The 20,648-nt window shown below is 39.4% G+C and overlaps 1 protein-coding gene across 1 annotated transcript; it reads right to left on the bottom strand.

The window, feature by feature from the left end:
• Positions 1–3,768: 3,768 nt before the first annotated feature.
• On the bottom strand, positions 3,769–18,578 carry Dusp19 (dual specificity phosphatase 19). The gene is given in 5 exon segments (XM_028884451.2): positions 3,769–3,988; positions 3,991–4,021; positions 8,720–8,872; positions 15,048–15,094; positions 18,213–18,578. Coding segments are annotated over 5 exon segments (660 nt in total). The 5' UTR covers positions 18,436–18,578; the 3' UTR covers positions 3,769–3,782.
• Between the last annotated feature and the right edge of the window lie 2,070 nt (positions 18,579–20,648).

Raw genomic sequence — 20,648 nt, 5'->3', positions numbered from 1 at the left:
GAAACAAGCCTAGGGGCTGGAGAGATGACTCAGAGGTTAGAAGCACTGGCTGCTCTTCCAGAGGTCCTGAGTTCAATTCCCAGCAACCACATGGTGGCTCACAACCATCTGTAATGAGATATGGCGATCTCTTCTGACCTGCAGGTGCACATGCAGACAGAACACTGTACATAATAAATAAATAAAACTTTGAGAGAGAGAGAGAGAGAGAGAGAGAGAGAGAGAGAGAGAGAGAGAGAGAAACAAGCCTAGCTGGCAGCGGTCCCTTTCATCTCAGCACTTGGGAGGCAGAGGCAGGCAGATGGGTATGTATGAGTTCGAGGCCAGCCTAATCTACACAGCAAGTTCCAGGACAGCCAAGGATGCTACACAGAGAAACCTTGTCTCAAAAAACCAACCAACCAACCAAAAAAACAAACAAAGATAAACAAGCCCAAATACTAAGATATTCAAAAGTCATACATTTTGGTCTCCACTTATGTAAAAACTATTAGTGAAAGATCAATGAAGCAATTATTCTTTGCCTGATGATTTTATTTTTTTAATGAACAAGTATTTTGTTGAGGACTGTGCAATGCTCTTGACTTTGAATACATAATAATTATGGGGCACTGGTAACTCTAGAATTTAGTTGATTCATCTGAATTGTAGAAAGTTTAGCATCAGCCTTGTATGTTATACACTGGCTTATTCACCCCAAAGTAGATACATGTTATTGCCTTATCAGTAATTTGGCATATCACATAGCATTTAATAAACAAATCTGGCTTCTCCCATCACTTAGTCTACCAAACTGATTTTGCCAAGGGTAACAATAACCTCCATGATGCTAAGCCCAGATGCCTTTGGTACATGTTTATTGTATGTATTTTCTCAGCATCATTTGTTGCATCTTATTTAGCACGCACTTTGAAGCTTTCCTTAGTTCCTTTGACAGTGTGCTCTGGTTGCTCTCTTCTCTCTCTAGCCCTATCTCCTTTCTTGGCTCACCCTCCACCCAGCCTTTATATGGGGTTGTTCTCTAAAACCCAGTGTTACACCCTTAGTTTTACTCTAAGCTCTTCCTGTGGTGCTATCCCTTTCTCCTGCAAATTCATACCAAATAACCAGATGCCCCATCAAGTTCCCCTCTTGGCATACACATTGACTTGGATATCTCAAGGACACCTCAAACCAAATATAAAAGGCCAACTTAAGAGTGAATATTTATTCCAAAGAATGACATCACCAGCTCTCTAATTATTAAAGCTGGAAACCTTGGGATGATTTTGATAACTCCTTTTCTTTTTTTCTTTTTTTGAAAACTCTTCTTTTCAATAAAATTCAATGCCAAAGTTTATAAAACCTAGTCTCTAAATATTTTTCAAAAAGTACCCACCTGTTTCCTTTTTATAAGATTCATTTTATTATTTTGATTACGTGTAGGTATACGTGTTTGCATGTGGGTATGTGCAGGTGGGTGCAGACATCTGCAGCAGCCAAAGGTATCATACATTCTGGAACTGGAGCTGCAGTTACAGACTCTTGTGAGTTACCTGATGTTTGTGCTGGGAACCGAACTCTGGACATCAGACACAACAGTAGGTGCCCTTAACCACTGAGCCATCTCTCTAGTTTCCACTTCTTTCCCTTTTTACTGCATCAGCTAAACCTAGTTTCACCACCTGAAACCTGGACCTAACCTTCTGACTTGCTTTGCTTTTTCTCCCAACTCACTTGTCTATGCTATACAAGCAGACTGATGCTTTAAAACAACATTGTGAAGTTTAGGGATCTAGCTCCGTTGCTGAAGTGCCTGCCTCGCATGCACAAAGACCAGCACCAACCACAGAAACCAGCTTTGGTGGCCGGCAGCTTGTCGCTGCAGCAATTGGGAACTGATGGAAAGGGGACCAGAAGTTAAAGGCCATCCTCAGTTCGATAGCAAGTTGGAGGCCACCTGCTAAATATGAGACCCTGTCTCAAATAAATGAACGATCATTCTTGAGGCTGGAGAAATGGTTCAGTGGTTAAAAGCCCTGGCTGCTCTTGCAGAGGACCTGGGTTCAATTCTCAACACCCCCATGGGGCAGCTCAGTTGTCTGAAATTCCAGTCCCATGAGATCCAGTGCCCTCTTCCGGCCTCCATGGACACCGCATGCACATGGTACACAGCCACACATGCAAGCAGAATACCTATACACATAAAATAAAAATGAAAATAAAACAAAGCATTCTAACCAAGCTCATTACCACCTCTTAACCTCTTCACTACTCTGAAAGACTAACATCTCAAAGCTCTCTACTAGGTCTCACTTGATCTGGCCCACAGTTCACATTCATGGACAGCATCTCATACCCTCCACCTCGGTGCTCCCACATCTCAGCACTTCCTTCCATTACTCCAACATTTCATGCTCCTCCTCAGACTTTGGCTTTTACATATATTCCTGACTCAATTCTGAAAAAAACGTGCCACAACCCACTCACCCTCAGTCAACTCCTACTTATGATTTAGAACCTATCACAAATGTCATTCAAAAGGCATGAAAGAATTCTCTCATAACTAGACAAAGTTAAAATTTACAGTATGTATTTACATTAAATTTTAAAGATTTTTATTTCTGTGTGTGTGTGTTGCTGGTGATGGAAGTCAGGGCCTTTTTGCAAACTGAGCATGGACTCTACTGTTTGATCTGCAATCCCCTGCCCCAACTCAAAGCCATAAAGCAAATTTATAATATACATCATTCAGTTTTGTTAACATGGAAGCATTAAAGAAAAAAAAAACTGTTCAAAGTGTTCTTCCAGGAAAAAAATATGTGTAATGTTAAGCATCCTAACAATATTTAAAATTTTTTAGATTCATTAAATTTTCTTTTCTAAAAAATACGTTTTCCTGAAGAATACTGAAATATAAAAGAGATCAATCTTAAGATTACACCTTTAAAAAATCATCTCTCACTATAAGGCAGTTTTTAGGGATCCCAAGAGACAAAAAAAAAAAATGTGACAGGTGACCCATAAACAGAACACTTAGCACCCAAGTTAAAAAGAGCAAAGTGTGGCAACAGCTAATTAAAAAAAATCATAAAATTAAAGCATAGAGCATCTATGCAATCACTTAAAGAATATAAGAAAAATGTTTGTAATAGGACCAAATTTAAAAGTCAAAATGAAAATTTGATTTTCATAAGAGGATTTAAAAATCACATGCATTTATAACCATTAGACAGATGTTTATATAAGCCTTTGATTCTGGTACTCTTTGTGGAAGGTTGAAGGTATTATTTTTTAACTTTAAAAATATTCTTGCAAAAACTTTACTTCCTTTTGAAATGGTAAATCTTCATTTGTAGGTCTATCACTTCAAAAGGTTTTTGTTCATGAAAGTGTACGACCTCGACCGAGAGAATGAATAAATTACCCAAACGGCTTCATCTGGCTTTACACACTTTCTCTCTTAAATTCTCATAACACTATAAATCAGTGATTAAAGCACATTGCCTCCAAATCCACTAATCCCTTCTCTATAGCAGATTAAAGATAATGCATTAACCAAGATAACTGACCACAACCGAGAAAGGTAAAACTAAAAAAACTTTATTAAAAAAATCCCAACTCCTAAATCAATCGATACAAACGCCATAAACCACCCATTTCCCACGGTAAAAAGAGAACACAGGAACAAGAACAGTCTTATACAAAATCTCTCCTCCTCCACAAACAGACAAGGTCACGAACCCTCGCCCAGAAACAAGTTGACATTGAATACATAGCTCCCTCCGTTAGTAGTAACAGACTCACGGACCACGGCCCCTGTCCACTGACAGCACGTGGTCACCTCCATTGCTCGCTTTGCCCACTTGGAAGGTGCGAAGCTGTTCTATGAAGCCGGGATTTGGACATATGGATGGCCTTGCATCTTTCACCAATGCGAAAGCACTGGTGAATTCGATTTCTTCAGAACTCATCAGGAAGCCTATGACAATCGCAGCCGCCCTGGAAACCCTGCGTTACAGTGAACAAGAACCACGCCATCCTGAAATGACATCAAACAAAATCCACATTACTCTCCCGAGAAAGGTTATTAAATCAATTACACATTCTTAGCAGACTCAAAACTATAGAGAAAAAATTCATCTTGTCTATTTATTTCACAGAATAAATTTCACCACATAAACTAAGGAGACTCAATCATCCAACACCCGCTCTTCCTCAGGACTGAAATGCTCTGATAACGTGGTTGGAGTTGGCAAACGGCATCTTTAACAGGACTCAAATGATCCAGCCAAGTACACAGAAAAACCTAGCAACTTACCAGCACATGTATATCAACAACTGGTGTCCCTGGCTTGGAATACTAAGTACAAAATCACTGGCAAGGAAACAAATGATGCTGTTGGGACTATTATTCCGTAAGGAAGTAAATTACAAATATTCTTAACTGATCAGTTAGTAAATGATGGCATGAACGACTTACAACATCATGAAATGCAAAAGGTAATTATATACCAGCAGTGAGGTCAATAAGTGAAAAACTTCTCAGGTAACTCGTAAATGATACTTTACCAGTGAAATGGACACAATGCAGGATGGATGCTGGTTTGGGCAGTATTGCATTAATAATGGATGCCATAGATCCAAGAGATCAACAGTGATACAGCTTGGCCTATTGCAGGCTTTTAAAAAGTTAATGATCTGCAGTGAATGGCGCACACGCCACAGAATGAAACATTTCAGTAACTTCATTTCTCCATCTTCATCGGGTACAACACAGGAAAGGGACAGGAGGGGACCATATTACTAGAAACCCTAGCTCCCAGGCACACACATTACACTACTGTTGTTATGGGCCATTGGACTATTTTAGGTTGGCAAGGCAGCTTCCTCACATCTGTGTATCTGTGATAAAGTTACTTTCTTGAGCCACTGTATCCAATCTGCAAGTGTATCTCTTTTCAAGAGTGATTAGCAACAACTTTAATATTTTGAAATTTCTCACATCAACAAGTCTGCTTCAAATATTTTCTTACAGATGTCTATGATTCATTTTTGAGCTTTGTTTCTGCACAAGAAAAGTAAAGTAATATTCACTATATACATCTATACATCATGAACTTTTCCTACTCTAAAAAATTATTTTAATTTTTAAAAATTATATATATATATGGGAAGGGATGCATGTGTGGGTTTAAGCACATGTGGGTAGAGTGCCCATGGAGGCCAGTTCTCCTGGAGCTGGAGTTACAGATGTGAGCTGCCTGGGTACTGGGAACAAATTTTGGTCCTCCAGGAATAAGTGCTCTTAAATGCTGGGCCATCTCTCCAGCCCCTCTCATTTTGTTCTTTGAGGGATTTCCTCTGCATTTTGCAGTACTAATAATTAAATCTATAGCTCTACACACACCAGGTAAGCACTCTATCCCCGGTCTTTTTTTTTTTTTTTTTTTTAACTTTTAATTTTAAGACAGGTTCTCATTAAGTAACCCAAGATGGTTCTAAACTCACCTGGTACTTTTCAGTCTTCCTGCCTCAACCTATTTTTTTTCCCACTTTGTACCAAAAGCTTGTTTTGTTTTGTTTTTAGAGACAGGGTTTCTCTGCGTAGCCTTGGCTGTCCTGGAACTTTCTCTGTAGACCAAGCTGGCTTCGAACTCATAGAGAGCCATCTGCCTCTGTCTCTAAATTTTGGAATTAGAGACATGACTCACCACCCAACAGTTAAATTTTTATGACTTAAAATGTTTAAAAATTTTATAACAACTTGAAAATTATTAATATATATTACTTAGTTCAAAAAAAATCTCCAGATCTCAGTTTTACCTGATTTACAGTGTTAATATTTTCTTTCACTATTGTACATAACTACTTTTCTTTTTTTATAGATTTACTTACTTTATGTGTATGTATGTGTACCCTGTCTATGGGGTGCCCTCAGAGGGCAAAAGAAGGTGTTAGATTCTGTGTTGGTTGGTCTTATGTCAACTTGATACAAGCTGGAGTTATCTGAAAGGAGGGAACCTCAATTGAGAAAACACCTCCTTAAGATCTGGCTGTAGGCCGGGCGGTGGTGGAGCATGCCTTTAATCCCAGCACTCGGGAGGCAGAGCCAGGCGGATCTCTGCGAGTTCGAGGCCAGCCTGGGCTACCAAGTGAGTCCCAGGAAAGGCACAAAGCTACACAGAGAAACCCTGTCTCGAAAAACCAAAAAAAAAAAAAAAAAAAAAAAAAAAAAAAAAAAAAAAAAAAAAAAAAAAAGATCTGGCTGTAAGTCATTTTCTTAATTAATGATTGATGGGGGAAACCCAGCCCATTTTGGTGGTCCTGGATCCTATAAGAAGCAGGCTGAGCAAGACATGATGAGCAAGCCAGTAAGCAGCACCCCTTCATGGCCTACGCATCAGCTCCTGCCTCTATATTCCTACCCTGTTTGAGTTGCTGTGCTGATTTCCTTTGATAATGAACAGATATGGAAGTGTAAGCCAAATAAACCATTCTCCTCCCCAACTTGCTTTTTTTTTTGGGGGGGGGGGTCGTGGTGTTTTGTCACAGCAATAGAAACAGATTCCCTGGAACTGGAACGACAGATGGTTATGAGCTGCCATGTGGGTGCTAGGAAACTAATTGGGCCATCTGCAGAAACAAGTACTCTTAATGGCTAAGTCTACTGCGGCGAGCTCCTCGACCAGTGAGGAAGAACGACACATGCAAGGATTCTTCTCAGATCACATTGGAGCGCTCTTGTTAAGGGAGGGGAGTGAGGGCGAGGACTAATGCAGCTGCTATATAAGAATCAGCAAACGTGCCGTACTGTGGGTCCACCAGAATGCAAGCACGGGAGCACGGATAGGCTGAGGACATAAGGTCGATTACCATACCTGCGCATGCGCAGGTACAGACACGTAGTCTCGAGACATACCAAATATGGAGTTGTTTACAGCTAGGCTACCAGGAAGCCAGTGCCATCTTTGAATGGCGGCTTCCTACATCTACAACACTCCAACATGGAGTGGGGAGTGACTCATGAAGTCTTAACCCTACTTGAGGAGCTGCTGACAGTCAACAGGTGCTAGGGTAGGGAGGAGTCAGTTTTCTTTCTAGGTGTGGTCTCTGGTAGGTTGACCATGCTCCAGTGGGTGGTCCATGTCTACATGTATATGGGCAGCATTAATTAAACTAACTGAGAGGGGGATGTGGGAGGATCTTGGAGGAGTTGGAGGGAAAGAGTGGAAGGGGATTGGTATATGATTAAAATACATTGTATCCATGTGTAAAATTCTTAAAGAAAAAATTTAAATATATTAAAAATAAAATAAAATCAAATAATGAAATACTTCCAATTTTCTTGGTAGTCAGCCTCTGACAATCAGTGAAGTGAGATTCTGGTGTAACTTCCTTATGATGCTGAGGTCTCATAGCAAGCTTCCAGCAGCACAGGTCACTTAGGTAGCACTCACGGCTGATCAGACATGGTGCTGTGCTTTGAATACGTTTTGAGCATGTCCCCTAGAGGCTCATGGTTTTGAAGCTCAGGCTCATGTTGTAAGGTTAGGAGATGGCGAGACTCAGAGATGTACTCCTGGAAGGGGTGTACTCCTAGTCAAAGAGTTCCCGTGGGACTCCCGATTAGTTCTTGGGGGAAGAGATTATTATATAAGCTGCACCCACCATCCTGCCTGGGGATCTGATATCACTACTATAAACAAGTCTATGAGTGTGAATTCTCTGATACTATTCTTTATCAAAAGTGTATATACATTCCATTATATGTAATAACAAGAATTAATTAGAAAACTATAAACTTGATTACTATTAAAATGTAGAACAGAATTACTTATTGGCAAAAATAACTTCAAGATACTACTTTAGGTAATAGCCATCCTAGAAGTCCTCCCTATCAGAATGTTGACACAGGTCGAAGTTAATATTGAAATAATATCTTGTGTTGGTCCTCTAAAGTCACAAAACCAGCAGATAGTTTCTGATCAGGATTTCATGTATAATCTCAGGCCAGCAATATGCATTCTGCCTTAAATTTCTATGGTTCAAAATGCACAGGGGTCAGAGCTACAGTTCCGCTGGTAGAGTACATGCCTGATATGAACAAGGCCCCAGGTTCCGTCCCCAGTAAACATTAAAAACAGGCAGGGTAATGCACACCTGTAAATCCAGTACGAGGGTGGTAGAGGCCGGAAGATCAAAAGTTCAGGATCATCCTTGGCTACACGGCAAGTCTGAGGCTTCGCCTAGACTCTACAAGACCCTGCCTTCATAAATAATAAATATTTTTTTACATGCACAGCTACACATGTGCCTTAGTCATTGAAACGAATGAATATTCATTATCACGAATGCACTGACAAGACTAGAGCAGACTGTACCCTTTAGTCCATCTGGTTTCTGACAAATCAGTCAGGATGTAGGTGCTAGTACAGTCCCAGAGGGAATTTAACTACATATTTGCACAGGAAAGCTCAGTAATTGAGGGAGTTTATCTTCCAGTGTTTCTTGGTAAGAACTCAGAAGAAACAAAACTAAATGAATATGTAAAGTAAACTTCTCATTAAGAAAAAAAAAAACAATTAGAGAACCAAAAACCTGAAGGATTTAATTAGTATTACTGGAGGGAAATTTTCATAATGACTCTTCACAAATTTATTAAAATGTACAAAGACTGGGTTGGTGGTTCCATTTTCAAATTTCTACTCCTGAAGAACTGTATCAAAATAAAACTCACCTTCAGTTTTGCTTGCTCAATAAACTCAAAACATTCTGGAAAATAAGATAGGATATTGGTTTCAGGGACATCCAATATGGAAATGGTCTTATATGTAAATTCACTGAGGAAAGCATTTTCAACTCCATATGCAACATTGAGAATATGAGTCACCTTAAAGGAAAGAAAAAAAGGTAATTTTTAAGTTCTATGAGAGTTAGATGATCTAAAAGCAGGCTGTAATGTTAACCTCTGGAATAAGAATAATGAAAATGTAATGATCACTGAATGGTACATCTTCTCTGCCTCATCGCACAACAATACTCTTTTAGAATGCATGCATGGTCCTCTTGTTGTTCTCCTACTCCTTGGAGATCGCCTCCCTCCCTGCACTAGAAACACTATGAAAATACAGACCAGGTTGAACTTAACTATCATAAGAACTTAGTAAAAATGACCTTAGCAGAAAGTACTTAAAATATCTACTGGGGGAAAAAAAAAAAAACAACCCAGTGAATATCCATATAAAAATTTCAGTGACAAAAGAGTGGTTTTTGTTTGTTTGATTGGTTTAGTTTTTTTTTTTATTGCAATGAACCACAGGTGATGGAGCTGACAAGGGACACAGCCAAGAAGGCTTTTTTTTCTAAAAAGCTGACCTCTACCACTCAGTGAGGGAACTGTTTATGGATGCTGGCCTTGGGACGAGACGCCCTTTGTAATAGGGATAGTTAAGAATACCTTCACTGAGGACTTCATATTCACCAGGCACGTAGGTTGTCTCAGGCCTCTGACTTAGGCATTATTATTTCCCTTGCAAATCAAATTTTGTTTCTAACTGGCTCTGAAATCAAAACATTGTAAAAAGGAAAGATGAAAATGCTTTCATCATGTCTCTACTCCATTTGTTCTACTCTTCAGCAATCGTGTTCACGGCTTTTCTTTCATATTCTTTTGGGGCTTCCTTATGCAAATATTTTATTTATTGATCTAGCACTCAGTGACTAGCTTACTAATAATACAACCACTATTACATGTTTTACTTATTAGAATTAAATCCATACAGAAATTTCCTTATGGTCCTCCACAAGAGAATTTCCACCAATTACAACACTTGACTAAAATTCTAAGGCAAGGCTTTAAAAATGCCACCCACTTAAACTAATCATGTGGTTCACAACATCCTTATATTTTTCTAGAAGCTCTCCATCACACAACTCGCTTTGGCTTCACTCCCCTAGGCATTATGAAGAAGGTGACTCCACAGAGAGGAAGCAGGATCTGATAGAGATGCCCTTGTTTCATCCCCAAAACAGTGAAGCTGAAAGAGGACAAGGGTGCCATTAAGAGAGGTGATTAAAAAAAAAAAAAAAAAAACTTGCCTATGCAAAGGTTTTTCATTTGCCATATTACCCTGAATAGCACTAATTTGTTAGTAGAAATGAGACTGGAACTTTCGATAGCTTTGTTAACTGTTAATGTCCGAGGGCTCCTGGTATGAAATCTAGGATTAAACAGAAGCCAGATTAAACACAGGTCAGTAAATTAACAAGCAACCCTGTCAGACTAGCTATAGCAAATAATTCATTATTTGTTATTTTCCTTTGGGAAATAACTGCAAGTATTTACCACGTCACATTTTTATCCTTCACTCAATCAATTTTTTTTTTTCTCAGAGTGATGGATGACAAACAGAAAAGAATAAAGTCTTTATCTTCTCCAAGTCCTTGTGGTAATAATATAAGTGGTGAGAGCTAAGAGGATAATGAAGTGGACCCTAATGGGAGGAAGAGAGTACTCAATGTACCACCTGCCTGGACTCCACTCCCCAGCCTCGTGTGGGACGGCCACACACAGAGCTACTCTCTTGGCCTCTGTGCTCTACCCCATCGGTGCCATTCTTAGCTGCCATGAGGTTTCCGTGACGTGTCACACTCTCAGAGAAATCAGCTCACCCAGGATGCCCTACCAATCCACCCAGGGTGCCCTACCAATCCTCTCGCTGCCTTGTTTGATTCAGAGAAGATAATCTTACCTGAAATCATCACATAGCAACCTGCACATCTCCCCATCAGCTCTCACCATCTTACCTATACCAGCACCTGCTTTTTCTTTCTGCCTTATTTCAATAAATGATACATTCCCACACCCTTTAGAGGGCCCTTCCCAGTATGTGCACCTGGAACCACTCTATGACTTCTGAATGTTTCTCTAGTGACTTTCCTCAATCTTCTATTCGCCCCTCTAACATGAGCCTTAAAACATTCTCAACACTTCCTAAGCCCCACCCATCACCTCCTCTCCTGCCAGCACATTCCCTCTACTTCTCAGTCTTCTGAAATCTGGCTTATCAATTTCTCTTACTTGCTGTTCCATGGCTGTGAAGAGACACCATGACTAAGGCAACTCTTAAAAACCATTTAGTTGGAGGCTTGCTTGCAGTTTCAGAAGGTTAGTCCATGATTATCATGGCAGGAAGCATGGCAGCAGCCAGCCAGACTTGGCACTGGAGCAGTAGCTGAGAGCTCACAATCTGATCCACAAGTTGCAGGAAGAAAGAAGGGGTAAGACTGTGCCTGGCATGGGCTCTTGAAACCTCAAAGCCCACCCCTAGTGAGACACTTCCTCCCATAAGGCCACACCTCCTAATCCTTCCTACACAGTCCACCAACCAGGAACTCCCTTCTCCCTATAACTAAGCAACTAATTGTGCGAATTTGGGGCTCTCAGAATACCTCAGATTCACCACTTCTCTTTACCCCTCTGAAATCTAGTCTGAGCCACTATCAACTTCTCTCAGAGTACCAAACTTCATAGTCGGTCTCCCCATCTCTAGCGCAAACAATCCTCCAATCTATTTCCCACACTGCTTCTAATGAGAAATCTTTTAAAAACACACATTTAGTCCTGTTATTTCACTAGGCAAAACCTGTCATTGGCTCTCACTATGTTTTGGATCATGTCTAAACAACTGACTCTGGTTTACACAGCCTTTCACAATCTGTTTCATGCTTACCTCTCTTGCTCATAGCTTGGTACCCATTGTTCTCACACTATTTTCTGAACTCCATTTCTGTCCCTGAAAGCATCAACCTTTCTTTCCTCTGGCTTTGGGATGTGTACACACACCATCTCTTCTATCTGAATCCTCTTATGGAGCAAAATTTGAGTATTACCTCTACCATGAAGCTTGTCCTTAGTTCCCCCAGTCTCAAACCAAACAAACAGGGTTAAGGGTATCATCATCCTATACTTTCCTACTGAACCATACATTATATCATTCTATAGTTTTTCAATATCTTTGGGCACATTCAGAGCATAAGCTTCAAGTGAACAGGAATCTTGATGCTCCTCAGACCATTCAACATGAGCTGAAACCATGCTTGATATGATAGCAAACAGCCAACAATTACTTTGAGGAAATACTGAAAACAAGTAACAAATCCTATCAGTTGTATGAAAGTAGTTGGTAAGAAACAGTATTGGGGAGACTGGTATATGAACTAGGACTCAAGAATGGGTGGATCTTTGACAAGCAGAGGTGAGGAAAAGTCTGTCCCCTATAGAACTGCTTAAGCAGAGGCAAGAAATTGAAAAAGGTTCGATTTGAACAAGAGAGTCCTCTTAACTAGAAGAGGGGATAGTTCATCAACCAGAATGACCACTCAATTTAAACTAACTTATACCACTAACACATGCTTTTCATTTGATCAGATATAACTTGCCAAAAGGGAACCTCCCGAAAGTTAGGGTCGGTGAAGGGTTTTGTTTTTGTTTTTCAGGAAAATGAAGGGATCCAGCTAAGGAATCTGAAGAACACTGGACAAATGAGAAATCCAAAAGAAAAAAAGACAAATCATGCAGAAAAAAATGCTCCATGAAAAAGATTTTTCTGCAGTGAACCACGACTATGCCTAACAGCGACTTTTGAAGTCTCCAAAAAGATGATGGGAGTCCACAATGGCGATTCCACATGGACTATGATAATGCCATCAAGCTAACAACTACCACCAAAAGACAGGTTTTGGACTACAAACTGCTTAAGACAATATTGAGATGGCTAGCTGAGATGATACAGCCTCATAGACTACTCCAATCAGGACTTGACCATAATCTTAAATTTTCTTTGTGTTCCCATAAGACTACCAGCACACTCAATCAGCAGGAACTAGCCTAGAAAACTACACCCACATTCCCAAATAAATGGATTATGGATGTTTGTCTTTGTTTAGAGGTTGGTTAAAAATTGTTATTGGTAATAGTTAATCTCTTTCTAAAAAAAAAGAAGATATAGATAAGAGGTAGATTATTGAATCTACTCTGAAAAAATAGAAATGCTAAGATAAAAGGGTAGATTATTGAATCTACTCTGAAAAGAAAAAAAGAGAATGTGGATATGATAAGATAAAAGGTAGATTATTGAATCTACTTTTAAAAAGCAACTATTAGTTTTAAATATTTTGCATTGGATTGGATTTTTGTATATTGTATACAAATTTTGTATATTGATACAAATTTGAGATTATTTTTGTTACAACATACTGTACATACATTTCTAATCTTGTTCAAGACATTGTACCTATACAGCTCATTTAACAATGTAATGCAAATTTCTAGTCCTTAAAAGTTATTACCAATTAATTTGGATATAAAGAAATGAAAGTTAGTAGTTAGTTATTACAATCGAACTTGTAGTCAGATTAGGTATGTTTTCAAGGTTAAATATATATATATATTAGATAGGCAGACGGTCTTCAAACACTTCAGAGATCTACAGAATATGATATTTCAGATGTTTTAATAACATAGATTTTTTTTTTTTTTTATGACAGTGAGACATGTCTGCTCCTGGAAGCACCAATCTACTTCAGAGAAGATGATGGACATCAAAGAAACTCCATATGGAGTTTACTTTCTTTGTGGCAAAAGTTAGCCACTGGGCAAGAAAGTGCCCTTGCATCAACTGCTGACAGTATGCTGTCCAAATGAACAAGCAGAAAACAAAAAGGGACTGCTGAACCTTGCCAAGACAAGGTAGGAAGGCCCTTTAGAAAATCCTGCTTCACAGATGAATCTGTCAGATATGCTAGGCTTGTAGGCCAAAGATGGATGTCCCAATGTTGCAGAGGAACCTTGGGTGACTGTCCAGGCAGCCAGCAGTTTCTGTCATTCCTCACATTTTTTGGAAGTCGCTTGTTTGCACTTCCTGCTTACTTAGGTAATATTATTTCTTTTTTGGGTCTCTGAGGGAGTTTAAGACTAGATAGTTATAGTTTTCCTTGTTAATAAATTCAGAAAAGAAACTCACTAAAGAGGTGCAAAGTGTATAAATTTGAAAGACATCAAAAGATAGTATTCAGTTGTTAATATAAATTAGGAGAGAAGTGAATTAGGTACAACATTTTAGACTCACCAAAATAGGATAGATCATGGAGTATTCTCTCTGTATTTGTCAAATGTTTACAGACTGGACATTGTTAATGTAATTCTTGACTGTATATATTGTATTTATTATTATTATTGTTGTACTTATTTTATATACTTTTTCTTATATTAGTTATAACCTATTATTTTAGATTAAAAAAAAAAGGAGAAATGCTGTGATATATTATGTACCCTAATAAATTTGCCTGAAGATCAGAGAACAGAACAAGCCACCAGATTAAACATAGAAAGAAGCCAGGCAGTGGTGGCACACACTTTTAATCCTAGCACTTGGGAGGCAGAGATCTATCTGGATCTCTGTGAGTTCAAAGTCACTCTGGACTACTTGAGATTGACTCAGTCTAGAGGAGAAACAGAGCCAAGCAGTGGTGGCACACACCTTTAATCCCAATACTTGGGAGTCACACGCCTTTAATACCCGGAACTAGGAAAGTTGAGACAAGAAATGATATGGGTGGGTGGAGAAAGGTATACAAGGCATGAGGAGACAGGAACTAAAGTCTTTCAGTTGAGCAAAGCTGTTCAGGCTAAGAAGTCCTAGAGATAAGAGGTGGTTTGTTCCTTTGTCTCTCTGATGTCTCAGCATTCATCCCAATATCAGGCTCTAGGTTTTTTTGGTTTTTTGTTTTCTAATAGGACCATTTAACATTCGAGCAACAATTTCAGGGTAAGTTCAGGAGGTTGTGTGAAGGAATCTGAGAAGGACGTGAAACTAGAAAGTTGGGGTACAAAGCTGTATATTTAAAGCAGGTACAATGATTTTGGCAATGCTATTAAAATGATAGCCCAAGTGATACAGATTAAACTGAATGAGGTTGGAGCAACACAGTCTTTCCCATGTAATGGGAGAATGGACATTGCTGTATGTAGTGCCAGACTTGAAATGTCCATTTACTTCATTTACCTTGTGCTTTTTCAGTAGCTCCAGATCATGAGCAGCATCCTGTGACCCTGAGGAAATAAATCATACTATCTTGAATACGAATACAATCATTCTGAATTTTCATGTGAATTTTGTGTAAGGATTCTCTTTAAAAACACAACAGAAGGGTGGGGGGAATCAATGTGGGAGGACATCAGTTCAATTTTTGGAAGGGAAATTTGGTAATATTCACCATGAAAATTTATCTTTTATATATCTATGGACTTTCCCATTTTTAATAATCTATACTAAAATTATAGATGTTGAGGTGATTACCTCTGAGAATGTTCAACATACAACAAATAAAAACAAAACCAGCAAGCAAAAAACTCCAAGTCCAATGTAGGTGCTGAGATAAACAAAAGATGGTACAATTACATAGTGAAATCTATACAGCAATGTGTATCACTAGAAATAAAAATTAAAATAGGTAAGGCATGGAACACCTGTTCTCAGTGTGTCAGGAAATAAAAATACGATACAGGGGCTTGGACAATGGATAAATGGGTGGAGTGCTTGCTGACACAGGACCTGAGTTAGAGCTCTAATACCCACATGGAATCCAGGCATGGTGTGAAATACACAATAAAAAACAAAACTATGTACAGGCTTAAAAATAAAAGTACATGGAACAGAACATTAAATGTGGGGTTATAGGTGATTCTTTTCTTATATGGATTTTATTGTTTACCATAAACACCTCTTTCTTTTATAAAAGAAAAAAAGGTATTAAGAAAGTCAGACACCCACAGAGTAACTTCAGTACAGCTGGTGAGGGAACACTCAGTAGCTTTGAGGTCCACAGGCTCCCACCCACACGCTGTATACCACTAGTGCTGTGCCTTTCACAGTCTCTTTCTGTTGAAGACAGCTCTCTACTACCCCACATTTGGAGATGTTTATAAGCAAATTCTTATCTGAGAATAAGATAACATAGAGCATGCTTCACAAATGATCAAATAGGACATTTACAATGAAGGAGTCCAAGAATATTACTTTCCTGTGGTTCTATTTCCATTATCAAAGCTCTCCCCCTCCCCTTCCAGATCTGAGGAATCAGCCAGCTTCCCTTATATGATTTCTGGTGACTGAGGGGCCACAAGTACACAGTGAGTCCAAGCCAAGAGGTTCCTTACTAAACACACCTTCTACTTTTTTCTACTTGGAATTTGAACTTCCAAAATATGGACATTTAGTAAGTATAGATGGTGGGTATAGAAACTGTCTGTTCTCTCCTCTTTCTGTAACTTTCTGCAAGTTTGAAATACTTCTTGACTAAAATGTAATTCTCAGTTTTCAAATATAGGAAGTCTTAGCCATGTTGGGGTTGGGGAACAGGTTCAGATAAATTAATTTTATTTTAATAGTTTAGTGAACATATTATCTTTTAACTAATTATTCTGATCTGTTTGTATTTTAAAATAGTAAAAACTGCAACATAGCTTAAATGAAATTCTTCCCCTTTTCACCCCACACTGTGACTGCCTTGGTAATCTCTCCACGGCTCCTCTCTCTCTTCTAAACCTGAAACAGGCAGGTCAGGTTGAGTCTATTTCAGAGTTGGTTGGTGTCTGTTCTAAGTGACTTTCAAATTATAACAACATTGACATAAACATTCTGTGTGTTTGTGGTGTTGAGGCAAGTACTGTATTGCCGAGTCTCACTATGTAGTGCAGGCAGGCCTTGAACTAGTTATTATCTTGCCTCAGCTTCTGGAACAGCTACCATTGCAGCTAATTAGGATTCTGTTTTTTAATGTATTTACTTATTTATTCATTTACTTTTTATATTTTCTACCTACTGTGTGTGTAAGAGAAAGAGTCATAGAGGGGGCGAGAAGAGGAGAGAAAGAAACAGAGACAAAGGACAGACAAAGATAGAGCGTCTGAGTGACTGTGGAGGTCAGAAAAAGCTTTCGGAGGTCAAATAACTGAAAAGTACTCATAATACATATTATCATTCTTGGATACAGTGAACAAGATCTGAACCAAGATGGTTTGGGGGCTGGAGAGATGGATCAGTGGTTGAGAGCACTTGTTACTCTTGCAGAGGACCAAGGTTCAGTTCTCAGCACCCACACTGTGGTTCACAACCATTCTTAACTCCAGTTCGAGCGACTCTGCTGACCTCTTCTGATCTCTGAGATTACCATGCATGCACATGCACGTGGTAGACATGTACACATGCATGCAACTCATGCACATAAAATAAATAAACTGAAAGATGTTTTAAGCAGATAGCTTTTGGAGGTCTAGAGAGAATAAATGAATTGCACCACCTAATGTAAGACTAACTGCAAACAACATAGTATAGTGATAGAGGGTAAGAGTCAGTCAGACTTGGACTTGATGCCCAACTCTGCTATTTACTCAGTCTGTTACCTATGCAAATTACTTACCAGATCCTAAAGCCCAGTCCCCATTTGTAACATGAAGATAATCCCTACTTGGAGATCTTTAAAAGAATCATATGCTGTGTATGCTTGATACTGTGGGCATGTCTAACTCCTGGTTCTGTGTCCAAGTGTTAATTTCTCATTCATATATGCAAAATAATGCAGACCCATGGGATAGGCTGGAAACTAAAGAACACCATGCCAGATCAACAAGATAAGAAGTGAGTTCTCATACACTTTCTTCTTTTGCTATTTGTGGGCCATGCTTGTATAAAAATTCAGTGTTTCCATATCACAAGATATGAGGCCATCATCAGACTCATAGCTGTAAAACTGAAGCTTTGCTCTCAACACACCAAAGACAGATACCATGAGCAGATGTTCTGGGAAGCACGCTTTCAACGTCCTTTCACCAGCCAAGGAATCAGTTGCTTTTTTTTTTTGCATTTTTTAAAGGATACCGTCTTTTTATAATACAAGAAAACACAGCATCCCATTATCCTCCAGAGAAACTTAGAAAACTAGGGAGAACATTTCTTCTAAAATCCAATAAGCAGGTGTCAAAATGATAAATGCTGTGGTGGAAGAAACGTCCCTATTTTGTTCCTAACCTAAAAACGTAAACATTTCAATTCATCAGATAGCTGATAATACTATTGTGCATAGGGGGATTATTTTGCATAGAGGAGGCTGATGGCAAAGGAATTCAGTTAAAGGGGCTCCATAACGCAGTGGCAAGTCAGTCTACTCACCCAGAAGCAACCAGGGCTTAATAACGCCAACTTGCAGGTCCAAGCTAAGGTCCTGCACATAGCCACAACCACCCCCACCGCTGGGCTCTGCTTCCACAACATGAACTGTGGCATCTTTCCACGTTTCTATCATTTTCTTTCCAGTCAGCGTGGTCACCCTGGTGCACTGCTTCCTGAGATTGTTCCGGGAGAATGCTTTGATTTCTTGGTTCAGGGAGTGCATTACATGAGCGGAGGAGGAGAAGCAGCAAGCACAAAGAAACCCAGCACTCACTGCGTGTCGCTAACTGAAGCGGGATCCTGCAGGTGACAACCGCACCACTTACAGAGTCGCCCAACCTTGCGGTGCGGTGCCGAGAGCGCCGTTGTAAGGCGAGATCTGATTGGCCACTAAGAAACAGGGGCCGATTGGATGCTGCTTCTCCTCTGCTGACGGAAGTTCTGCGTCTTCCGGGTCCATCCAGCAGCAACTTTGCCTTCTTGTCTTTAGTGTTTAAGCCCAGCTTTCCTTTGGGTGTGGGATGATCATTTCCAAGACTCACTTGGAGAGAGCTGTCGTCTCCTGGCTCTCCAAGGGCAGTGTTTTCTGGAAATGTTCGACTACTTAACTCCTGAACCACTGACTCTTCCTGTGGCTCACTGGCCTAAAGGGGCTCCAGTCGCCTCCAGGGGCTGCTCCGCGGTTGTCCTCACTTTTTTCTCTCTGCTGTTACCCCTAGGAGAAACGTTGACTAGATTAAAAACCACTAAGTCTATTAGTGAGGCTCCGACAGAAATACAATGTAAATAAGAGGTCGTTTTAAATATGTTTCTATAGATTAGCAAGGCTTAAAATTTGTGTATTCTGACTTTCCACGCCTTATACAGAAAGCATGACAGCAATTCTAGATGTAGTTGGGAAAAATTAAGTATACAAACAGAAGAATGGAATGACGATTCTGCCTGCAAAAGATGATTTGTTTTGCAAATGAAACTGCAAGATTTCTTCAACTGAGAATTTCCTTATTAACCCTTACTAAAATGCAATTTGAAGATAATTTGAGTACAATGTATAAAGTTAAGACTTAGAAAGATGTACTCTCCAGCGTTACATACGAACCTTTTTTTTTTTTTTTTTTTTTTTTTTTTGCTTTTGAAACTTCCTGACATAAAAGTAAGTTTATGGGCTGAATTTTTGTGTCCCTTCAAAATGAGTTGGAATTATAGGCTCAAGTGTCCTGATATTTGGAGACAGGACCTCTGGGAGGATAATTACTATTATATTAAAACATATGGCAACATTAATGGCTTCATGAAAAGGGAAGAGAACTCTTCCTTCCCTCATCCTGTACCAGGTAAAGGAGGATAAAGGAAGTTGGGAGAAGTGGGTGTTGGCAAGCCAGGAAATGGGAACACACCAGGAACCTTGCATAGGCCAGCACCTCGATATTGTATTTCTTGACCTCCAAACCACAAGAAGTAAATTTCTATTGCTTAGCTACACAGTTTATAGTTTTTTTTGTTATGGTAGCTTGAGAGAGGAACTGAAAATTTCTCCTTCAAATGGAGTTACCTGCTCACAACACCTACTGGGAACTCCAGAGTAAACTGTAAATTGTTTGCATCATTTAGTCGATCACAGGCGCATCAAAACCAACTCTAACCATAAATCAATCCATGTATTTATCTAACAATGAGCACTTACTTCACACTGCACTCTGCTAAACTTTTGCACACTTAGTGTTATGCATTAGGCTCATGACAATAATTTAGACATGTCATTTTACTTCACTACAAGCTTAACATATATTAAATATAATAAATACATACTTATATAAATCCACAGTGTACAACTGGGAAGACGTGGATTCAGAGAGAGTATTTCACAGCTAAATTTTGAGCCACAAATAAAACCTGGGTTCATTTCAGTCCAGTGCCTCAGTTTTTTGTTTTTGTTTGGCTTTGTTGTTGTTTTGTTTTTGGTTTGGTTTGATTTTTTTTTAGACAGGGTTTCTCTGTATAACAGCTCTGGCTGTCCTGGAACTCATTCTGTAAACCAGGCTGTCCTCAAACTCACAGAAATCTGTCTGCCTCTCCCTCCAGAGTGCTAGGATTAAAGGCATGCACCACCACTGCCCAGCTTCTTCTTTACTATAGAATGCTGCTCTGCCCCTCAAAATAACAGTAACTGTATTAACAAGTATTAATTGAACATCAACTATGCGCCAGGTGCTGCATGGATTAAACACATTAGTGATTAACGCTGAGTCACCAATGGTGCATCCATTTCACATTAAGAAAAGAAATAAGAGCACTTCCCCCTTAGGGTCATTTAACCAAGAGCGGGCCCAGACTTTCTCTACTTCATGCTCCCTGAGTCTTCCATCCTGTCCAAATCTGGGCTTGCCTGGAGGCGCGTGCACGAAGGATCATTATTTAAATGCTAAACAACATGGT

The sequence above is a fragment of the Peromyscus leucopus genome, chromosome 4 (genome assembly GCF_004664715.2).
Source record: "Peromyscus leucopus breed LL Stock chromosome 4, UCI_PerLeu_2.1, whole genome shotgun sequence".
In the NCBI taxonomy this organism is placed as follows: Eukaryota; Metazoa; Chordata; class Mammalia; order Rodentia; family Cricetidae; genus Peromyscus; species Peromyscus leucopus.
The sequence above is the reverse complement of the archived record's forward strand: the minus strand, read 5'-3'. Positions and strand labels throughout refer to the sequence as shown.